Source organism: Bombina bombina, chromosome 7, assembly GCF_027579735.1.
Source record: "Bombina bombina isolate aBomBom1 chromosome 7, aBomBom1.pri, whole genome shotgun sequence".
Taxonomy (NCBI): Eukaryota; Metazoa; Chordata; class Amphibia; order Anura; family Bombinatoridae; genus Bombina; species Bombina bombina.
The window spans coordinates 601482630-601506217 of NC_069505.1; the positions used below are offsets into that span (position 1 = coordinate 601482630).

General features: G+C 38.8%; 1 protein-coding gene across 1 annotated transcript; it reads right to left on the minus strand.

The window, feature by feature from the left end:
* Positions 1–1433: 1433 nt before the first annotated feature.
* LOC128636671 (olfactory receptor 1496-like) lies at positions 1434–15411 on the minus strand. Its single transcript, XM_053689661.1, has 2 exons — positions 15378–15411; positions 1434–2380 (listed from the first exon to the last, which is right to left on the minus strand). Exons 1-2 carry the CDS (start codon positions 15409–15411, stop codon positions 1434–1436), a joined length of 981 nt encoding a protein of 326 aa, XP_053545636.1.
* Between the last annotated feature and the right edge of the window lie 8177 nt (positions 15412–23588).

Here is a 23588-nt window from a genome sequence, read left to right on the forward strand (position 1 = left end):
AGAAGCGCAGAGATGGTGTAATACAGTTTTATTATAAGTATATACAAAGTGCACGGTTAGAAACACTTACAATATAGGACCTCAATGTTATGAGGTAACATGAACACATGTAAACAGTCGATGTGAAATATCAGCTCCAAAATATACACTGAATATAAACCAGCCAGTTCGTAAAAAACGCTCAATGCATATGGAATAAAACGTGAAGAGTCTTTTTCAATATAACCTGCTAATGTACCACTCGTACATACAAACACCTGACGCGTTTCGAAGGTTAATACAAATATGTTCCTTCTTCATCAGAGGTAATATATTGAATGTGGTTGAAAGCACTTTTTAAAAGCTAAGCGCCAACACGCCCCCTATTTTTTACGTATCGTGATTGGTCCACCGGGACCACATCCCTGGTAAATGATAGGCTGAAGGCGAGAACTCTTCACTACTACGTGCCATCATCTGGATGACAGAAATGATTGAAAACAACAAATAAAGCCGGGGGATGATCTGTCAGACTAGACGTAAAATCGGCTGCTTGCTCCTATAACGGCTTGGCATTAACCAGCGAACCAGTAACTGTTTCTAAAGTATCCCAAGCCACACATTACTATTTGCAATGGTTAGCCACATACGAGCTCGAATATTTGTTCATACTTGTCTAACCTTGATCTACTAAGAGCTCCAGAAAAAGAAATTTATATAAATCTCGGCAGAAACGTTCCTTATGTTAAACGGTTGTGTTCGTATATATATATATATATATACATGTATATTTAACGGGACAAATGTTTATGTGTCCAATCAATGGTGTATATAAAAATAAGTATATATATATATATATATATATATATATATATATATATGAATAATATAAACAGGTATAAGAAAATTATATAATAAATGTATACATGATTGTATATAATAATATAAATATAAAAGCTAATCAGATTAAAAAACGATCTAATGAATCAACCTAAAATATTAGTATAAAATAATTTCATAAAAATATATTTATGATATAAAAGATTCTTTTAAAAATCTTTTATTATAATTCCTTCTTTAAAAAAGACTCTTCAGAATTTCCAAACACATTGTGCTTACAGTTAAGAGACTGCATGTACAAAAGTCATTAATTTATATGATATCAGAACATATCTTTTTAAAATAAAATATATATGTATGTATTTATGTGTATATGTCTGTAAATACATATATACACATATAAATACATAAACAAATACATATGTACAAATATATGCCACTTTTTTGTCTCGCATAACAGTTAACAAGATCTCTCAAGTAGCGACATCCAGAAGAAAGTTAAATTAAATTGCTCTCAGTCAAAGAGCCACGATAAACCCCCTTTTCAGTTGAGCAGAAAAGTTACCACACCACTTGTAATCTAGCCCATAACAGCACATGATAATGTTTAGTATCTACTGAAACTTTTTCAAAAAACTTTTCATGGCCTTCAAAACCTCTTTATTTCTCAGGCTATAAACCAGCGGATTTACCATGGGAACCACGCCAATGTAAATCATGGAGAGCAGTTTATCTATTTCCAGAGAATTTTCCGACTTAGGTTTCATGTTCAAGCTAACAGAAGTTCCGTAAAATAGTAAAACAACTGTGAGATGGGAGGAGCAGCTGGAGAAGGTCTTCAGTCTTCCAGACGATGATCGGATCTTTAGGATGGTAGATATGATATAGATATAGGAAGTCATTATAAGTACAAATGGTAACAGACCCAATGCTGTGGCTTCTAATGGTATAAACAAAGTCATAATATATGTGGTATCACTACACGAGAGCTTCAGTAATATTATTACATCACAGAAGAAATTGTTGATTTCTTGTTTATTACAGAAGGTTAAATGAGACGAAATCATAGAGAAAGCAGATGCAATCAGGAGGCCGCCAAACCAAGACACAGTGATCAACAGAGCACACACCGTTTTGCTCATAATAAGAGGATAATGCAGTGGGATACAAATGGCCACATAGCGGTCGTAAGCCATGGAGGTCAGCAGTAAAAACTCAGAAGCAATGCAAAATGTAAATAGAAATATCTGTGTAATGCAGCCTGAGAACGTTATGCTGGTATCACCTGTGATAGTGATGGCCAACAGTTTTGGCAAAAAAGCAGATACGTACATGATGTCTTGTACTGATAAACTGCACAAGAATAAATACATTGGTGTGTGCAGCTGGGACACCAGAGATACAAGTGTGACAATAATGACGTTTCCGAATACAGCCAGTAAATACATCAGCAAAACCCCAATGACAACCACAATTTGTTCTTTATCCGATATATTAAATGTCTTTAGATAGAATCCTCCCAATAATGTGCTGTTTTTTACAGTCTCACTTGTGTTTTTTTCTAGAAGAATAAAATAAAATATATTTACATCTTAGTGATATTTTGAGCTAATTGATGATGTCTCATATTGGTTTTGTAATGTTCCCTGCTAAATAAAAATACACAACTGCTTACACATTTGTTCTATATATGGTGCATTGGTTTAGTTACTGGTAGGTTGAATCCATTCCTTTACTCTCAAATGATTTTGTTGCAGGAAACTTATAGTTTTCTAGCAATAGTTATGAAGGGAAGAAACTTAACTCACAATATCATAAAAATCCTCTCACATATTCTACAATATTTCCACTTCTACAAATTCTACAAATATTACACTTGAATTTGGGTTCAATGTGTGACTTTTTGAAAATTAACCAGATATCTGATCTCTGGTTAATTTTCAGAGCTCTAATTGCTAGCGCGAGCTCACAGTAGCATTAACCAGCCACTTAAATTAGCGCACCACTTGTAAGCAATCCCTAAATGTATTTAGTTATAACAAAGTATACACTATAAAGCCAAATAACTAATTACATTGCCTTTTTATAATTGGTGATGATCAACAATCTAAATCAGACATTATTTTTAAAGTTAAAGAGCCATTGAACTTAAAATTAAACAACACGTAAAATGTCTGAAAGTATAACATTATGGCACTTTGCTTTTATTATTTCTTTTGCTATCTTGTGCTGTAAAACTTGCTTGTTTCAACTTCTTAAAAGGAGTCTGGGGTTAATATTAACGGACCATTCAAAATTCTTCGGGACCACTAAGGGACGAGTGAGTCTCCAAACACAACTGCAAATCCTGCCCCCTCTTTGTGACATTATAATCTCTAGTTCCCCTGACGTACATTTCATTCTTGAGAAAACAAGCAGATTTGGTGAAACGTATGTTGGATGAAAAATGCTTGCACTCTCTCCTATGCTGTTGGGGTTTATTTCAGAGGCGTAACTAGAAACCTCAGGACCCCGGTGCAAGAATCCAGGAAGGGCCCCCCTCCTCCTCCCCCCCCCCCAGAAAAATGTGCTTTTTATACATTTAATTTTTCTCTTTTTGTATATGTGTATATATATATATATATATATATATATATATATGTGTGTATATATATATATATATATATATATATATTATAATATTATATAATATTATATTATATATATATATATATTTTTATATATATATATATATATATATATATATTTTTATATATATATATATATATATATATATATATATATATATATATATATATATATATATATATATACACACATCTCTCTCAATGACTGGAAACTTCACAGATACAAAAATACATGTTTTTTTAATTTTATTTTTTATTTAGCTCCTTTGAGAAATTTACAAGCAATTCTCAAGAATCTTGTTAACAATTATGCACAGTGACAACATAACAATTTAAAAAAGACACCAAAAGTTTAATGTGCAACTGCAAGGAAGGGTGCTTCTTTACAAAAGCACAATTACCTACTGCTCTAAGTTCCAGTGACAGCAAAGCCTGGTTTGAAAGCTGCATTAGGACTCATTGGAAGAAGAAGATCAATGAAGACTTTTTAAAATTGCTTAAATGCAGTCTTACCAGTAATGCTGGGCAATGTGACAGCTTGGTTGGTGTCTTTTCAGCTGCAGCTCTGTTTTCTGCCTGCAACACAGCTCCTAAGCTCCTTCTTTCCCGCTAAGCAGGAAATGTTTCAGAGCGTTGCCATGGTAACCCCCGGCAACGCTCTGATTTTAAAAAGGGTAAGGAGGAGTAGGAGACATTAAATGAAGGAGAGGTGGGGGCCGCGGGGGGGCCGCGGGGGGCCGCGGGGGGGGGGGGGGATGTTTAAGAAAAAAAAATTGAAAAAAAAAAAAGTTAAAGAAAAAAGTTTTAAAAAAAAAGTTACAAAAAAAAAAAAAATGTGCTGAAACAGGGGCCCCCCTGATGGGGGACCTCCCTGGGGCCCGGTCGCGACCGCGACTACTGCATCACTGATAGTTCCGCCCCTGGTTTATTTAAATATTATATGGCATCTCTGGTGGTCTATAATTTAGCAGTAAATATCCTTGTGATCCCAAATGTTAGGTATTCACTTGTCATGTATCTTTCCTAGTCTAATGAAAGCTAATATGTCATCTGTATTTATTATTTGCAAAAGGAAATACCCCAAATCTCAATCAACCTGTCAATGATCCTGAATGAATGAGTTTAGAATGATTTACTTCTAAGATGTTGGAGAAGTTAAAAGTAGAAAGTCATATATTTTAAAACTATTTTTTTATAACTTAAAGGACCAGTAAATACACTAGATTTGCATAATCAACAAATGCGTGATAACAAGACAATGCAATGGCACTTAGTCTGAACTTCAAATGAGTAGCAGATTTTTTTTCTGACAAATTTCAAAGTTATGTATGGCCTAGATTTAGAGTTCGGCGGTAGCCGTCAAAACCAGCGTTAGAGGCTCCTAACGCTGGTTTTGGCCGCCCGCTGGTATTTGGAGTCAGTGATTAAAGGGTCTAACGCTCACTTTACAGCCGCGACTTTTCCATACCGCAGATCCCCCTACGCCATTTGCGTAGCCTATCTTTTCAATGGGATCTTTCTAACGCTGGTATTTAGAGTCGTTTCTGCAGTGAGCGTTAGAGCTCTAACGACAAGATTCCAGCCGCCTGAAAAAAGCAGGAGTTAAGAGCTTTCTGGCTAACGCCGGTTTATAAAGCTCTTAACTACTGTACCCTAAAGTACACTAACACCCATAAACTACCTATGTACCCCTAAACCGAGGTCCCCCCACATCGCCGCCACTCGATTAAAATTTTTAACCCCTAATCTGCCGACCGCCACCTACGTTATACTTATGTACCCCTAATCTGCTGCCCCTAACCCCGCCGACCCCTATATTATATTTATTAACCCCTAACTTGCCCCCCACAACGTCGCCGCAAGCTACTTAAAATAATTAACCCCTAATCTTCCGACCGCAAATCGCCGCCACCTACGTTATCCCTATGTACCCCTAATCTGCTGCCCCTAACATCGCCGACCCCTATGTTATATTTATTAACCCCTAATCTGCCCCCCACAACGTCGCCGACACCTACCTACACTTATTAACCCCTAATCTGCCGAGCGGACCTGAGCGCTACTATAATAAAGTTATTAACCCCTAATCCGCCTCACTAACCCTATCATAAATAGTATTAACCCCTAATCTGCCCTCCCTAACATCGCCGACACCTACCTTCAATTATTAACCCCTAATCTGCCGACCGGAGCTCACCGCTATTCTAATAAATGTATTAACCCCTAAAGCTAAGTCTAACCCTAACACTAACACCCCCCTAAGTTAAATATAATTTTTATCTAACGAAATAAATTAACTCTTATTAAATAAATGATTCCTATTTAAAGCTAAATACTTACCTGTAAAATAAATCCTAATATAGCTACAATATAAATTACATTTATATTATAGCTATTTTAGGATTAATATTTATTTTACAGGTAACTTTGTATTTATTTTAACCAGGTACAATAGCTATTAAATAGTTAAGAACTATTTAATAGTTACCTAGTTAAAATAATTACAAATTTACCTGTAAAATAAATCCTAACCTAAGATATAATGAAACCTAACACTACCCTATCAATAAAATAATTAAATAAACTACCTACAATTACCTACAATTAACCTAACACTACACTATCAATAAATTAATTAAACACAATTGCTACAAATAAATACAATTAAATAAACTATCTAAAGTACAAAAAATAAAAAAGAACTAAGTTACAGAAAATAAAAAAATATTTACAAACATAAGAAAAATATTACAACAATTTTAAACTAATTACACCTACTCTAAGCCCCCTAATAAAATAACAAAGACCCCCAAAATAAAAAATTCCATACCCTATTCTAAAATACAAAAATTACAAGCTCTTTTACCTTACCAGCCCTGAACAGGGCCCTTTGCGGGGCATGCCCCAAGAATTTCAGCTCTTTTGCCTGTAAAAAAAAACATACAATACCCCCCCCCAACATTACAACCCACCACCCACATACCCCTAATCTAACCCAAACCCCCTTAAATAAACCTAACACTAATCCCCTGAAGATCTTCCTACCTTGTCTTCACCATCCAGGTATCACCGATCCGTCCTGGCTCCAAGATCTTCATCCAACCCAAGCGGGGGTTGGCGATCCATAATCCGGTGCTCCAAAGTCTTCCTCCTATCCGGCAAGAAGAGGACATCCGGACCGGCAAACATCTTCTCCAAGCGGCATCTTCTATGTTCTTCCATCCGATGACGACCGGCTCCATCTTGAAGACCTCCAGCGCGGATCCATCCTCTTCTTCCGACGACTAGACGACGAATGACGGTTCCTTTAAGGGACGTCATCCAAGATGGCGTCCCTCGAATTCCGATTGGCTGATAGGATTCTATCAGCCAATCGGAATTAAGGTAGGAATTTTCTGATTGGCTGATGGAATCAGCCAATCAGAATCAAGTTCAATCCGATTGGCTGATCCAATCAGCCAATCAGATTGAGCTTGCATTCTATTGGCTGTTCCGATCAGCCAATAGAATGCGAGCTCAATCTGATTGGCTGATTGGATCAGCCAATCGGATTGAACTTGATTCTGATTGGCTGATTCCATCAGCCAATCAGAATATTCCTACCTTAATTCCGATTGGCTGATAGAATCCTATCAGCCAATCGGAATTCGAGGGACGCCATCTTGGATGACGTCCCTTAAAGGAACCGTCATTCGTCGTCTAGTCGTCGGAAGAAGAGGATGGATCCGCGCTGGAGGTCTTCAAGATGGAGCCGGTCGTCATCGGATGGAAGAACATAGAAGATGCCGCTTGGAGAAGATGTTTGCCGGTCCGGATGTCCTCTTCTTGCCGGATAGGAGGAAGACTTTGGAGCACCGGATTATGGATCGCCAACCCCCGCTTGGGTTGGATGAAGATCTTGGAGCCAGGACGGATCGGTGATACCTGGATGGTGAAGACAAGGTAGGAAGATCTTCAGGGGATTAGTGTTAGGTTTATTTAAGGGGGTTTGGGTTAGATTAGGGGTATGTGGGTGGTGGGTTGTAATGTTGGGGGGGGGTATTGTATGTTTTTTTTTACAGGCAAAAGAGCTGAAATTCTTGGGGCATGCCCCGCAAAGGGCCCTGTTCAGGGCTGGTAAGGTAAAAGAGCTTGTAATTTTTGTATTTTAGAATAGGGTAGGGAATTTTTTATTTTGGGGGTCTTTGTTATTTTATTAGGGGGCTTAGAGTAGGTGTAATTAGTTTAAAATTGTTGTAATATTTTTCTTATGTTTGTAAATATTTTTTTATTTTCTGTAACTTAGTTCTTTTTTATTTTTTGTACTTTAGATAGTTTATTTAATTGTATTTATTTGTAGCAATTGTGTTTAATTAATTTATTGATAGTGTAGTGTTAGGTTAATTGTAGGTAATTGTAGGTAGTTTATTTAATTATTTTATTGATAGGGTAGTGTTAGGTTTAATTATATCTTAGGTTAGGATTTATTTTACAGGTAAATTTGTAATTATTTTAACTAGGTAACTATTAAATAGTTCTTAACTATTTAATAGCTATTGTACCTGGTTAAAATAAATACAAAGTTACCTGTAAAATAAATATTAATCCTAAAATAGCTATAATATAAATGTAATTTATATTGTAGCTATATTAGGATTTATTTTACAGGTAAGTATTTAGCTTTAAATAGGAATCATTTATTTAATAAGAGTTAATTTATTTCGTTAGATAAAAATTATATTTAACTTAGGGGGGTGTTAGTGTTAGGGTTAGACTTAGCTTTAGGGGTTAATACATTTATTAGAATAGCGGTGAGCTCCGGTCGGCAGATTAGGGGTTAATAATTGAAGGTAGGTGTCGGCGATGTTAGGGAGGGCAGATTAGGGGTTAATACTATTTATGATAGGGTTAGTGAGGCGGATTAGGGGTTAATAACTTTATTATAGTAGCGCTCAGGTCCGCTCGGCAGATTAGGGGTTAATAAGTGTAGGTAGGTGTCGGCGACGTTGTGGGGGGCAGATTAGGGGTTAATAAATATAACATAGGGGTCGGCGATGTTAGGGCAGCAGATTAGGGGTACATAGGGATAACGTAGGTGGCGGCGGTTTACGGAGCGGCAGATTAGGGGTTAAAAGTGTAATGCAGGGGTCAGCGATAGCGGGGGCGGCAGATTAGGGGTTAATAAGTGTAAGGCTAGGGGTGTTTAGACTCGGGGTACATGTTAGAGTGTTAGGTGCAGACGTAGGAAGTGTTTCCCCATAGGAAACAATGGGGCTGCGTTAGGAGCTGAACGCTGCTTTTTTGCAGGTGTTAGGTTTTTTTTCAGCTCAAACAGCCCCATTGTTTCCTATGGGAGAATCGTGCACGAGCACGTTTTTGAGGCCGGCCGCGTCCGTAAGCAACTCTGGTATCGAGAGTTGCATTTGCGCTAAATATGCTCTACGCTCCTTTTTTGGAGCCTAACGCAGCATTTGTTTGAACTCTCGATACCAGAGTTAAATTTATGGTGCGGCCAGAAAAAAACCCGCGGAGCGTTAACAGCCCTTTTACCGCCAAACTCCAAATCTAGCCGATAGTTTCCACTTACCCTGAACCATGTGACAGCCATCAGCCAATCCCAAATGCATATACATATATTTTGTGTATTCTTGTACATGCTCAGTAGGAGCTGGTCACTCCAAAAGTGTAAATATAAAAAAGACATTTTGTTAATGGAAGTAAATTGGAAAGTTGTTTAAAATTGCTGCTCTATCTGAATCATGAAAGTTTAATTTGACCCGAATGTAACTTTAAGTGTCTATTTTTTGAATAAGCATAGCAATACACATATATGTTGACCTGCATGGACGCATATTATAGCAAAATATTAATGCACTTGTGTGTTGAGTTCCTCTCATTTCTTGACTTTTTGAAATCTGAGAAAGAGTTAACAATAACAACAATTTTCCATGCAATTTACTCTGAAATATTTGTCTTTCTACTGTGCCCATTGCACATATTATTTGGTTGAGATTATTTAAATATTTTTGTTTTCATAAAGCAGTGCTCCCACAGTGCATTTTAGATTGAAAAAGAGAGAAACATATTATAAACCAGGAACTTGGGAGAAGTGCACCAACCTATGTTAGACGTAAGTTTTGGATGTTGATTGATCAATAGTCAGGGCCGGATTGGCCTACCAGGATACCAGGAGATTTCCCGGTGAGCTGCAGCAGCTGGGGCTGGAAAGCTACAGTTAAAAGGGGGATTAATGGATGCAATTGGGTTGTAGGGTTGCTATATAACATTAATCTGACATTTTTATTTAATACAAATTAATATAATTTAATTCTGAAAAACAATATTGGGGAAGGAGTGTCCAAGTAATCTTCTTTGTGAAAAAAGGGGCATGTGCAATCTATCAACTCAACAGAAAATAGGGCTGGTCTTCATATTTTTCCAGGGCTGCTTTTTATTCCAAGTCCAGCCCTGTCAATAGTAATTACTCTTTTCTTCTTTTTTGTTTTTTTGTGCATTTATTATGTATTAATATTTTTTTTTTATTGATCAAATTATATTCTTATCCTTAATGCTCATAACTTGACTCAGTATTTACCACTCAAAAAAACATCAAACATATCTATTTAGAGGGATGGATAGATAGAAGCATTTATACATCAAATGTCATACAGGCAGTGCTCAGTTTACATACAGATTCTGACCTAGAAGGACCTGAACTTAAAGGGACACTAAACCCAAATGTTTTCTTTCGTGATTCAGATAGAGCAGCAATTTTAAGCAACTTTCTAATTTACTCCTATTATCAAATTTTATTTGTTCTCTTGCTATCTTTATTTGAAAAAGAAGGCATCTAAGCTAAGGAGCCAGACAATTTTTATTTCAGCACCATGGACAGCACTTGTTTATTGGTGCTGTCCAATCAGCAAGGACAACCCAGGTTGTGGACCAAAAATGGTTTCAAATAAAGATAACAAGAGAATGAATAAAAATTGATAGTAGGAGTAAATTAGAAAGTTGCTTAAAATTGCTGCTCTATCTGAATCATGAAAGAAAAAAATTGGGTTCAGTGTCCCTTTAAAGGGATATGAAATCCAACATTCTCTTTCATAATTCATATAGAGCGGCAATTTTAAACAACTTTCTCATTTACTTCTCTGTTACTTTGTTCACTTAGTATATTTGGTTGAAGAGCAGGAATGTAAGCTTAGGAGCCTGCCCATCTCTGGAGCACTATATGGCAGCTGCTTTGCAAGAATGTTGTCCATTTGCAAGAATACTAGAATATTTACTGCCATGTAGGGCTCCGGACACCTACCTAGATATCTACAGGTAGCCCTCAGTTTACGCCAGGGTTAGGTTCCAGAAGGAATGGTTCTAAATCGAAACCGTTGTAAATTGAAACCCAGTTTATAATGTAAGTCAATGGGAAGTGAGGGAGTTAGGTTCCAGGCCCCTCTGAAAATTGGCATAAGTAAACAGCATTATAAACCTAATAAAATAATCACACAACACAGAATATATAATTAAACTAAGTTAAATGAGCAAAACCATTTGCTAAACAGCATTATAAACCTAATAAAATAATCACACAACACAGAATATATAATTAAACTAAGTTAAATGAACAAAACCATTTGCTAAACAGCATTATAAACCTAATAAAATAATCACACAACACAGACTTCACTTGCATTTTTCTGCAAACAGTTCTTTCTATGCATTCCAATCTGGACTGATTTATAGACAGGAAGATCTTGTTCCTTTGCAAGCTGCTCGATAGCTCAGGTCTGGTTAAACTGATTAATTTCAGCTTGCTTGGCTTTGCTGCAACACAAGCGGACAGCTCCACCTACTGGCTATTTTAATCAATGCACTGCTTCTCAATGCTTTTTAATAGCAGTCACATGACTGAAATAAAAGGTTGTTATTCTGAAACGGTGCAAATTGAACCGTTGTAAACCAAGGGCCACCTGTATTTAAAGGGACATTAAACACTGAATACACGCTAGATAGAATGATGCATTCAAAGGAAAGATTATTCCATGACTAACATGTAGAGTTATTTTTTAAAGTTTCATTAGTTGTTTAAAAAGTGACAAAATAAGTGTAAAGTTTTAGTGTCTATAAAACACTGGGAGCTGCCATGTTGTAACTTGTGTTACCTTCTCTGCTGTGGCCAATTAGGGTCAGTTATAAATAGGTCACTAGAGTGTGCAGCCAATGGTTGTGCTGGATTTAACAGTGTTCTGCACTTCCATTTCTATCAGGAACTGAAAAGCTCACAATTTCATAATGGAATTACAGGCAAAGAGGACAAAATAAATAATGAAAGTATATTGCAGAGTTGTTTTATATATACAATTTATCATTTTATATTACCATCTCAAAGTGTTAAATGTCCCTTTAACAAGTAATATGATAGGTACAAAGCAAATTTGATCATATAAATTAAATTGGGTTTTATATCCCTTTAAATTTAACAGAACTAAAACATATATTATTATCATCAAATGTAATGTTATTAAAGGCACGCTAGGAATAAAAAAAAAATAATTTCCATTGTGTCTGTAAAAATGCAGCCATAAAATACTGAAGCGTCCGACAGCTAAAAGTAGTTTATGGCTCCATTTTAGTACCAGGTTTCCATTGAGTTTTCCATTGCGTAATGTGTACAATCGCTATTTTTGTGTAGGTTTAAGTTAACGCTTCCATCCAACATAAAAAAAAAAATCGCACCTTAACAAATTTGTTGCTATGGTAACCCGAACTTACACTATAAAATTTACATTTAACACCTGTGCTCATTATCTGTGGTCACCTCTAGAGAGAAACAAAAACACAGATACAGAAAATTCATAAAATATTTAATTATATTAAAAATGTTTTATTTAATGCGAAAAATATAACATTTTTAAATTTACTGATATATGTAATATTTAGTGCTGCCCTAGGCATAGATCTAGTTGGAATTATGGAGATATGTGCTTGATTATATTTTTATATTTAAATACATATTAATATCTAAAAAGGAACATAACTCCAACTAGTTCTATACTTGGTTCAGCAATACATATTACAAATAACAATACAATTATTAAGTGAAACTCGTGCATTATTTAAAAACTTTAATATCTCAATGGAAAAGATGCCTCAAAAGCTGTAATGTTTGAGACTTTTTCGACATCTTCTGACAGTGTTTTAACTGTTTGTGCCTTCAATGGAAACTTTGGCTTCTATTATCTTCTATGGGTTGCATAATTCTTTTTCAGCCGCCGGAGCTAATGGAAAACGCATCATCATCAACTGTCGATAAACGTAATGGCTTCTCAAAGCAGTTTTTCCTTTTACAACCTTGTCAAAACCCAATGGTGGCTCAATGGAAATGAGCACTAAGTCACACTATAAATAAACTTAAAATATAAAAATATCACTAACTTCTCCTAATAGAATCAAGCCAAGTTTTCATAGTTTACGACAATGAATAATCACAATGAATAAAACTGTATCAGACAACAAAAGATATAACTCTTCTATCTATTTATGCACATACACATGTAAGTACATAAATCTGTATGAATGTTGTATATGCATCTTATTTCTTAACCCATCATCTCCTTATCTGGAAGGGACATTGCAGCTATATACAGTGGGTAGCCCTTATTTTGTGTTATTTTATCTTACACCATTACAGAATAACAACTGATACAGCAGTGACAATATACACCCAAAAGAAATTGTCTTTTTATTCTGTAGGAAAAAAAGTTTTTCTAAATGTTTAGCCACTATTTTGCCAAATTTGTTCTTACCATCTCCTTTCGTAAAACATACATTTTGGGTGAAATTCAGCAGACGTTAAATGATAATTTCTGCTATGTAAACTTGGTGCAAATGATTGTTTTTATGTTGTCTTTTATGTCATTGGCAGCTGATAATACTAAACTGCTAATGATATTTATATGTACAAATCTGTACTATGTAAACTGCAGAGAGTCATCCGGTGAAACAACACTTTAATGGTTAAAGGCTGATGATAATTCATTGTCACAAAACTTAGCCTGAGCGCGTATAGGGAGATATAAGGAGAAATTACTGATATTTTTATAATTAAAAAATATTTTATAGTGTGCTGACTTATAGCTAATAGTTTTATACTTTTTATCACAGAAATCAGATATTTTTTTTATTCATATCATCCCTTTCAGAAGTTTAAATTTGATAATAATAAATGTTTAATTTCTGTTAAATTCAATAAGTTCATTTTACACCAATTTTATTTGCATCTATCTATCATCTATCTATCTATCATCTATCTGTCCGTCTGTCTGTCTATAAAACTGATAACGTAAATAAATATATAAACAGACACTGTAACATTTAGTAAATCCTGGCTGTTAGCTACCCAGCATCTCTGCATGTAAGCTATCTAGCTATCCTTGAGATATGATCCTTACCTAGTAATTCAGGCACAGACATACTTGGAAGAGTGATGTGTATTACTGCAGTGATAGGAGATATATAAATGCTCTCATAGACTTTAAGAACAAGCTCCCTAAGGTTCCCTACAGATTAAGCACTACAGCTAAAATAAGACATAAACTCTATAGACCCAGCAATGATCTTGGGATTCTTTCCCTACAGCAATGTTATCTCTAGATCTGTTGTTCTGCACTAGGATATCAATGCAAACAAATAAATAGCTGTTTGTGTTGTTGCAGAGGGGCTTCCTAATAAAAACAAATTCATGTTCAAAATGCGTTGAGCGTCACTTTACCTATATATTCTACATATTAATTAATGGTCATCTCTGTCACTAATATCTATAGCTGAGTGAGGTTGCTTAATACATGATATCATGCAACAATGAGAAACTTTAGTAATGTAGAAAAACAATAAGTACAACCTCAACAATTTTTAAATCAGCTGGTAAAACTGTTTAGGTAAAAGTGTGTAATTGTAATTTGTAATATTCTAATGTTTTCTTATGTGAAAAGTCAGCTAACTTGATTAAACAAATGGAATCTCTGCAATCTTGCATATGATTGGTTGAGATTTTTTGCTACACTTAAGTCCAGCAGGCGGAATTTATAAGAATTGTCCTTGTGAAGTATCTTGTAACGCGGTCCAAAAGATATCCAAAATAAAATGATGACAATTATGACAATTTATTTCTATACACCAATTAATATAAAAATTTAGGGACACCTCCCTATATATAATACATACACAATTAATAAAAAATGTTTTTACATAAAATCATATGCAAGGTTAAGAACAATAGTACCACTTAAAAATGTAAAAAGGAAATGTAAGGCAAATTGCCTGGAATGCACATAAGGGTTAAGGACAAGACAGATGAGTGGGAGGCTCTGGTTTGTGTGTGTGAAACAATGTTGCAGATAGAGAGGAGGGGTTCCAGCTTACCTTTTTAAGCCCTGTACAGGAAGCACAAGTCCTCTTTCTGCTGGTTTCTTCAAAGTTTTCACATGAAGCGTTCAAGGAGATCTAAAGTACCTTCAAAGCGAATCATGGAGGCTAGGGAGAAACCTACAGAGAGAGAAGTCGTACCATCCCCTGATACGGTGGGTCAAACCCCTTTGTTTTCTCCTTCCCATGTCCCTCCCCAGGGTGAACCTAGTGAGGGTGGTAGTGCTATGACTGTGCCTGAGATCTCTGATCAGGCCCTGTTAGATGCCATTTCCCAGGAGGTTGGATGGGGAGTTAATGTAGGCCCCTCAGATGTGGCGTCTGAGTCTGTGGGTCATGCGACCTATGTAGGGCCTTCTTGTGGTGATGAGGTGGCCGGCCCTTCTGTTTTGCCCCCCGTCCCCCCCGGTGTCCTTCCCGGCCCATCCGTTAGTTTTTCTGGCCCTCCCCAGGTCAATCCCGGTCCCTCATGACCCTGTAATGTCCTTCATATAGTTGGTGGGTATAGTGGGAGCGCCTTGGCCTTACCTGGGCCTTCCGCGGCCTTGTCCCAAGAATCCATTGCTGTAGCAGTGTCCCTCTTCCAAATGTTGGCGTCTGCGATGTCCGGGACTCCGGGTGGGTCTCACGTGGTCCATAGTCCGTCGATCGGTGTTGCGCAGGCTCCTCCGGTGGCTTCAGCCTTCTCCGCGTCTACTTCCGGTCTCGGGTCCTCCAGCGGTGGTACTTCCGGTGACGGCACTTCTGGTGACGTCACTTCCGGTTCCTCCATTCGACGCCCGGCCATGAAGAGAAGCGAATCGAGTTCCCCACGTAAGAAAGGAGTGCCGCGGGGGGGGGAAACTTTGGCTCCAGGGGTTAGGCCTACAGGGGCGATGGGGGATAAAGGTGCTCAGAGTGCTCGGGGGCTTAAGGCAATAGAAAAAGGCGGCAATGGAGCAGCAAGGGAGCAATATGCGAGTCATAAGAGGCCATATGGAACTGAGCTCGGTCCGGGTGCTCAAGATAAGGGGGCTAATAGAACCGCTAGCATGTGGTCCGGGGCTAAGGCCCCAGCGGGCAAAAATAAAGGTGGTGCGACACCTAGTAGGCCCGGTATGTGTAGAATGGAAGGTGATAACACGGATTCCACGGGCGTGGCGATTGCCACGGATGATGGCAGCATGGATGGGATTGACTGTGATGATAGACTTAGTAGGCCGCCGTAGTTACTAGGTCAGCTGCGAAACAGGGTACCCCATCACAATTTCATAGTCTAGATATGGAAATAGCACCAACTAGAAGTCACAAGAAGGCCCCTGCACAGGCCCCTAAGACAGTACACTTTAGTGAGGATATTGAGGATTTTTCTGAGGAAGAGCAAAGTGTGCATGTTGGAGAGGGGCGTGGTAAGTGCCCATGTGGTCACAGAGTGCCTGAGGGGGGGTTACAGCAGTGTGCGAGAAGGGGTAAGGGGAGAGCTGAACTTCCCCTGAGTGGTACTCCTCTCTTGCATTCTGCCAGGATAGCGACATGGCAACTACTGGCAATTCCGGAAGTGGCATGGAGAGAGGAACAGAGAGCGGTGCAGATTCCATGGTGTCGGAGGATAAGCGTCCACCGACTTCGGGCATGGTGGCGATACCACCTAGGATGGAGTTGCAAACCGGTGAGTCCTCAGTTTCAGTGGGGTTCAGGGGTTTCACATCATCCTTGGATGATTCGGGGTCAGAGAATGACAAAGAGTTGGGTTTAAATGCTAAGGGTCATAAGCGCATGTACAAAATGCTTAGGTGGTTGAATGAGGAAAGAAAGTCTGCTAAGAAGGGGTTGCAAAGATCTTCAGAACCTGTTACCTCTGAGAAGTCTGATAGGGCATCCCAACCCAGTTCCAGAGTCATGGAGGCACGTGGAGCTGCTAACCGCAAGGTGGCACTCCAAGGCGATACACGATCCTGGTCATCTTATGATCTGCATGAACACCTTAAAACTAAAATGGTTCAGCGCATTCAAGAGGGAAAGTATGTCAATATCTTTGAGCTCTCTGTGAAAGCCTTAAGGCAGAAGGAGAGAGCCGAAGATGGGACCGGGCCGAAGAAATACCAGCACCCTGACACGTTCCACGAGTGGCGACATTGTTTCAGGATTTACGCTTCTTGTTTTTTGGAAAAATGGCCTGCTCAGTGTTTTGCAATATTTAAATATATGGAGAACATGGAAATCATTGCGGAAAATTATCGTGATGGAGCCTGGCGGTATTATGGATTAAGTCTTCTTGACTTCGGTTGTGTGGAGATGCAGCTTGGGGCCTGGTTGGGTCCTGAGAAGGTCCAAGGGACTTCTGCTCCTCCAGCAGGATCACACCAGGTCCGCTCTGCTAGTAGGTTTCGCAGACGCCCCACCGGGGTCTGTTGGAAGTTTCAGGATAAACACTGCGCGCTGGGAACTTCTTGTTCCTTTTGGCACGCGTGCCGCAACTGCGGGGGACCTCACCCAGCCGCAGATTGCGTCAAGAAAAGCGAAAAACAGGATAGGGCATGCGGCCCTGTTGTTGGTAAGAGCGGGCACCCCGCTGAGGGTGGCCGCAATTAGACCTTGGCTTACACTGATAGGAAAGCGGCTGCCTTGCTGGAGTTTGCTCTCAGGGAAGGTTTCATTATTCCGATACAAGATAAGGTTAAGGGTTCTGCGAACCACAGGAACCTGAAATCAGCTTACCAGTTTCCAGAGGCATTAAAGGAAAAATTGGGTAAGGAAGTTTTGCTGGGTAGAATGGCCGGACCATTTAGGGTAAAGCCAATACCGGGATTGGTTATTTCTCCTTTAGGGGTCGTGCCAAAGAAAGAATCAGAGAAGTTTAGGATGATTCAACACCTTTCCTACCCCAAAGGCAGGTCAGTCAATGACGCCATCCCACAGGAATTGAGCACAGTTCATTATCAGTCATTTGATGATGCCCTAAGGGTGGTTCAGAGGTCGGGTCAAGGTGCCTTGCTGGCAAAACTTGATATAGAGTCTGCCTTCCGGCTGCTGCCGATTCACCCATCTTCTTTTTATCTCATGGGATGTTTTTTCAACGGATCATACTATGTCGACCGTTGTTTACCCATGGGGTGTTCAATTTCCTGCGCCTTTTTTGAGGCTTTCAGCTCCTTCTTACATTGGGCTGTCACCGAGGTGGTGGGGGAAGATAGAATTGCTCACTATCTGGATGATTTTTTATTGGTGGGCAGACAGGGCACCAGGGAATGTGAGTTACTTCTGCACACCATGAGCCCACCGCGCAGTCCATTCACCTTTTTACAGATGCGGAGGGGTCCTTCGGCTATGGCGCTTACCTAGATGGTAGGTGGAGTGCTGAGCCTTGGCCTGTCGAATGGACCATTAAGGGTCTGACCAGGAACATGTGTCTCCTGGAGCTCTTCCCCATTCTAGTGGCGTTGGAGATCTGGGGAGATGAACTTAAGAACAGTTCCATGTTTTTCTGGATGGACAATATGAGTGTGGTCTTTGCCATCAATGGACTCTCCTCTTCGTCCACAGCAGTGGTTAGATATCTTAGGATTCTGGTCTTGGGGTGCCTTAAGCGGAACATTGAGTTTCAGGCTAGGCATGTCCCTGGGGTTGCTAATATTATAACTGATGCACTTTCTCATTTCCAATGGGAACATTTTAGGAAGTTTGCTCCTAACGCTGCGACTCATGGTGTTCCCTGTCCTCCTTTCCTTTGGCAGGTGGCACTGGATGGCAGTCTATGATTCCACTACTGAAGGCATCCCTGGCACCTTCCACTTGGAAGTCTTATGTGAGGTATTGGGAAGAATGGGTATTCTTCTGTGATGTTCAGGGATTTCCTTCCTGCGCAGGTGAGCAAGACTGGTTGTTGCGCTGGCTTGCCGAGCTTAGAACTAAGCAGGTAAAAAAAGGGGGCGGTGACAGCGTGGTTGGCAACGGTTTCCTTTTTCTGTAAATTGTTCACTCTGACGGACTCTTTCAAGATGTTTTTGGTTCGCCAAATTTTTCGGGGCTGGGGGAAGTCGGAAGTGCGGCGACCTGACATTCGGGAACCCATAACTGCTGATCGGTTACTCCTTTTGCTTCAGATTCTACCTGACGTCTGTTCCTCGGAATATGAGGTTCAACTGTTTTTTGTGGCGTTCACCATTGCATTTCATGGTGCCCTGCGAGTGGGGGAATTGGTACCGCAGTTTAAGATGGCGAAAGTGGGAGGTGTGTTAACCGAACATGTTACATTCGCCGACAATGGGGTATTGCTATTCATTCCTAGATCCAAAGTGGATCAGGAGTGTAGGGGTGCTTGGCTGTCGCTCCCTGTGAATCAGGGTTCTGCCAGTTGCCCTTACATCGTGTTGAAGGCCTTCTCGAACGTGCGTCCAGTGGGTTCACATAGGTTTTTAATTCACCAGGACGGTACCCCTCTTACAAGATTCCAATTCCGGAGGGTCTTGGGATGGGCTGCAGAAAAGGCGGGTTTAAATCCCAATACCATAGCTCCTCACTCATTTAGGGTGGAGCTGCTACAACAGCGGCGGCTTTAGGTTGGTCTGCTGACCGTATAATGGCATTGGGGAGGTGGAAATCTAGGAGATATCAATTATATGTGAGACCCCTTTTATCCCACTGCTAAGAATTACGGTGTGTTGATGTTGTGATGTTTTCACTGTTGTCGTATGAACCTAACACTTGTTTCTATTACAGGGCCTAGCAGTGGTCCACTGGGCAGCCATCCGAGCTTCTACTCGACCTGGAGGACAGCAACTGGGGTTCTCGTCACCTAGGGTGGTTGTTAGGTGGCTAGGAAGGAGAGGCCTTTGCTGGGCAGATCTACCTGGATTACTGCAAGATGCCATGAAACGTTGGGAGAAACCTCTTGTTTTGATCATCCACTTAGGTGGAAATGATCTTGGCTCAATTCCCGGACGGGATTTGAGTGCGGTGATCCAGTCGGACATGCACACCTTCAAAGCTTGGATGCCTGGTGTGAGAATTGGATGGTCAAAGATTATTGCTAGGTTGACATGGCATCATATGGCCAGCCATAGGGCTGCATTTCAGGTCTCCTGCGCCCTGGTACTGCCCATCTTGTTAGCATGGGTTACTACGCATTAGCTAGTACCTGATTGCTGCCCCCCCCTGGTTCATGTTTATTCATGCTGGTCTTTTGGTTCCTGTGTTGCCACAATAAACGTGACCTGCGGGTTTTATAACCAAGAAGTTGTCTGTGTGTTTATTTCTATGTTAGAAATGAAGTTAAAGGTTTACATTAAACTTGAGAATGTAAATAGTTAAGTTATGATAATTCTTCCCACAGAGGAGGATATGGCATTTAATCCCTTATGTTCCAGCAAAATCTTTTAAACTTTTAAGATTTATCACTTTTCAAATGGGAAAAAAGAGGAGCGAACATCAGTCGCACTTTAACATAGGTGTAAAATCCCTATTAGTTTATTAATATATATATATTTCATATAAAACCATGCTACAATGTCTATACTAAACCTCCTCACTTACCATGTTGTATAACTTGTATGTATTAACCATGAACAAGAAGTACTAATGCTCTGAGTAATGCGTTTTCAACATAAGATCATGCTAACCTACATTTAGCATATGACGTGATAGTAAGTTATAGTTGCATACTGAGGTCACATCCGTAGGAACTATAGAGAAGGGGCTTTTGACTATATAAGACATGCTCTGCGGCAGTGAAACTTTCCAGGAAAAAGACTATGAGGCCTTGAGGGCCCGTGTTTCTGGCGAGTCTTCAAAATCGCCAAAAACATCAGTTATACAGCAGGGTCTAAAGACCGCTGCTCCATAACCCTGTCCGCCTGCTCTGATGAGGTGGACAGGAATCGCCACAATTCAACCTGATCGAGTACGATCGGGTTGATTGACACCTCCCTGCTGGCGGCCCATTGGCCGCAAGTCTGTATTGCTCTCCGAATTCAGCAATGTCTGTCGGACCTGATACGCACTGTCTGATGAGGTCCGACAGACATTTGATAATTTGGCCTCTATGAAACTTACCTGCAAGTAGTTTTCCTATTTGGAAATTAAGTGAACTGTCCTACCAGACATTTTCTTTGGTTTCAATATGGACTATAGACTTTTTTAAATTTAAGCAGACAATATATAGTCATGAAAACAGATGAAAAGGTCACCTTTTAATTTGACGCAATCACAATATGGTTTCGGCTATTTCCCCCACCCATGATCCTGTTTTTGTCTCCTTGATAAAGCCATATTTTTAACATGAGGCCAAAAAGCTCTTGGACATCACAAGCCATTTTCAAAAGACCTTTCAACTCCTTTTTGAGACCAGTTTTGCGTTTTAAGATTTAACACCTAAATACAGTTCATAAAGACACAAAATTACCTTTTGGAGAACTTTGGAATTATTATAAAACTATTTGGAATCATTCTGTTATGTTGCACATGTGCAGAGGTGTTATTAACATTCATTGCACTGCTTTATTAAAGCTCTATTCAACACTATTGTATAAACCGTCTGCATTGGGTAGGACACACATTTACATATTTATAGGTTCATTTACAACTGTATATGTGTTGCTATTGTATAGTCCGCATTCATTGGGAAGGGCACACATTTGCATATGTATAGGTTCATTTACATATGTATATGTGTTGCTATTGTATAGTCCGCATTCATTGGGAAGGGCACACATTTGCATATGTATAGGTTCATTTACATATGTATATGTGTTGCTATTGTATAGCCCGCATTCATTGGGAAGGGCACACATTTGCATATGTATAGGTTCATTTACATATCTATATGTGTTGCTATTGTATAGTCCGCATTCATTGGGAAGGGCACACATTTGCATATGTATAGGTTCATTTACATATGTATATGTGTTGCTATTGTATAGCCCGCATTCATTGGGTAGGGCACACATTTACATATGTATAGGTTCATTTACAACTGTATATGGGTTACTATTGTATAGCCTGCATTCATTGGGCAGGGCACACATTTGCATATGTATAGGTTCATTTACATATGTATATGTGTTGCTATTGTATAGTCTGCATTCATTGGGCAGGACACACATTTACATATTTATAGGTTAATTTACAACTGTATATATGTTGCTATTGTATAGTCCACAATCATTGGGCAAGGCACACGTTTACATATGTATAGGTTTATTTACAACTGTATATGCATTTCTATTGTATAGTCCGCATACATTAGTCACAAGTTTACATATGTAAAGTTTAATGGAGCGTAGTGATGTCACAAAAAGTGCGGAGCCTTGTTCATTACCGGACCTCTAACAGCATTTACCAGACCATGTGATACACACAGTCTTTTGCTTGCCGTGGTCTATGATTGGGACAATCTCATATGTATGCCTTGTGACTTGTTTTTAATAAAATGTTAGTACTTTTTTACCACTTCTGATTCATTCCTTGTGAAGCTGGGATATCGTTCTTTGCCTTGTCTCCTATTAGGAGTTTCCTGTGCACGTATATCTAGAGCTTGATCTTGAAGCTCTAGACAATGTGAGTACCGTTTCTGGCTCTTCTAATACATTTAAAACCACAGAACTTCACTATATGTGTTTTTCTTTTCCCTAAGGTTCACCTGCTGTGAAATTACCATCATGATTACCTACCCTGTGAAATTACCATTGTGATTACCTACCCTGTGAAATTTATCCTTTTTTGTGCACCATCACATTTGTTTTTTGCTGACATGTATATGTGTTGTGCACATGATAGAAATAGCATGGAGCAATCATTTTCTGCTAACGTTTGTTCTTAAGTCACAGTGTAGTGAATGTCACTAACAGTATTGGCATCTTTATAACCAGACTGACTGTATAATTAAATGATTAAAGAATAAGTAAATAAACATATCTTTAACAAGAAAACACTTCATTTAAAATAAAACTATCCCTTATATGAAAAACAACTGCATTGTAATTGATTATACAAGTGTTTTTTTCTGCTCTATGGAAGATGTTATTTCAGTTGTTACTTCAGATTTCTAATATATTTTTTTTAAGTGTATTAAATGCTTTATTGATTGATAAGCAAATTGAAGATTGAACAAGTTTGAACAAAGGCCCAATGCAGAACACTATAACGTTACAAGGTTCAGAATAAAATATTTTATTTTTGTTTAAAAAGATAGATAATCCCTTTATTACCCATTCCCTAGTTTTGCATAACCAACCCTATTATATTAATAATATACTTTTTACCTCTGTGATTACCTTGTATCTAAGCCTCTGCAGACTGCTCCTTATCTCAGTTATATAAATATACTTTTTACCTCTGTGAGTACCTTGTATCTAAGCCTCTGCAGACTGCTCCTTATATCAGTTATATTAATATACTTTTTACCTCTGTGATTACCTTGTATCTAAGCCTCTGCAGATGGCTCCTTATCTCAGTTATATTAATATACTTTTTACCTCTGTGATTACCTTGTATCTAAGCCTCTGCAGACTGCTCCTTATCTCAGTTATAGTAATATACTTTTTACCTCTGTGATTACCTTGTATCTAAGCCTCTGTAGACTGCCGCCTTATCTCAGTTATATTAATATACTTTTTACCTCTGTGATTACCTTGTATCTAAGCCTCTGTAGACTGCCCCATTTTTTTTAAATATTTTTTAAAAGCTTTATTGTGTACTTAAAAAGGTTACAATGGATAAAGAGACAAGCAGGTACAAAGAGAGGTTTGTAGTTCAAAATTAACT

Bases quoted from the DNA above. Each gene is read 5' to 3' on its own strand.
- LOC128636671 (XM_053689661.1), bottom strand. From the start codon at position 15,411: ATGGATTCTTGGGACAAGGCCGCGGAAGGCCCAG. The intron at 2,381-15,377 runs GTAAGGCCAAGG...TTATTCTTCTAG, and splicing joins CAAGGCCGCGGAAGGCCCAG to AAAAAAACACAAGTGAGACT.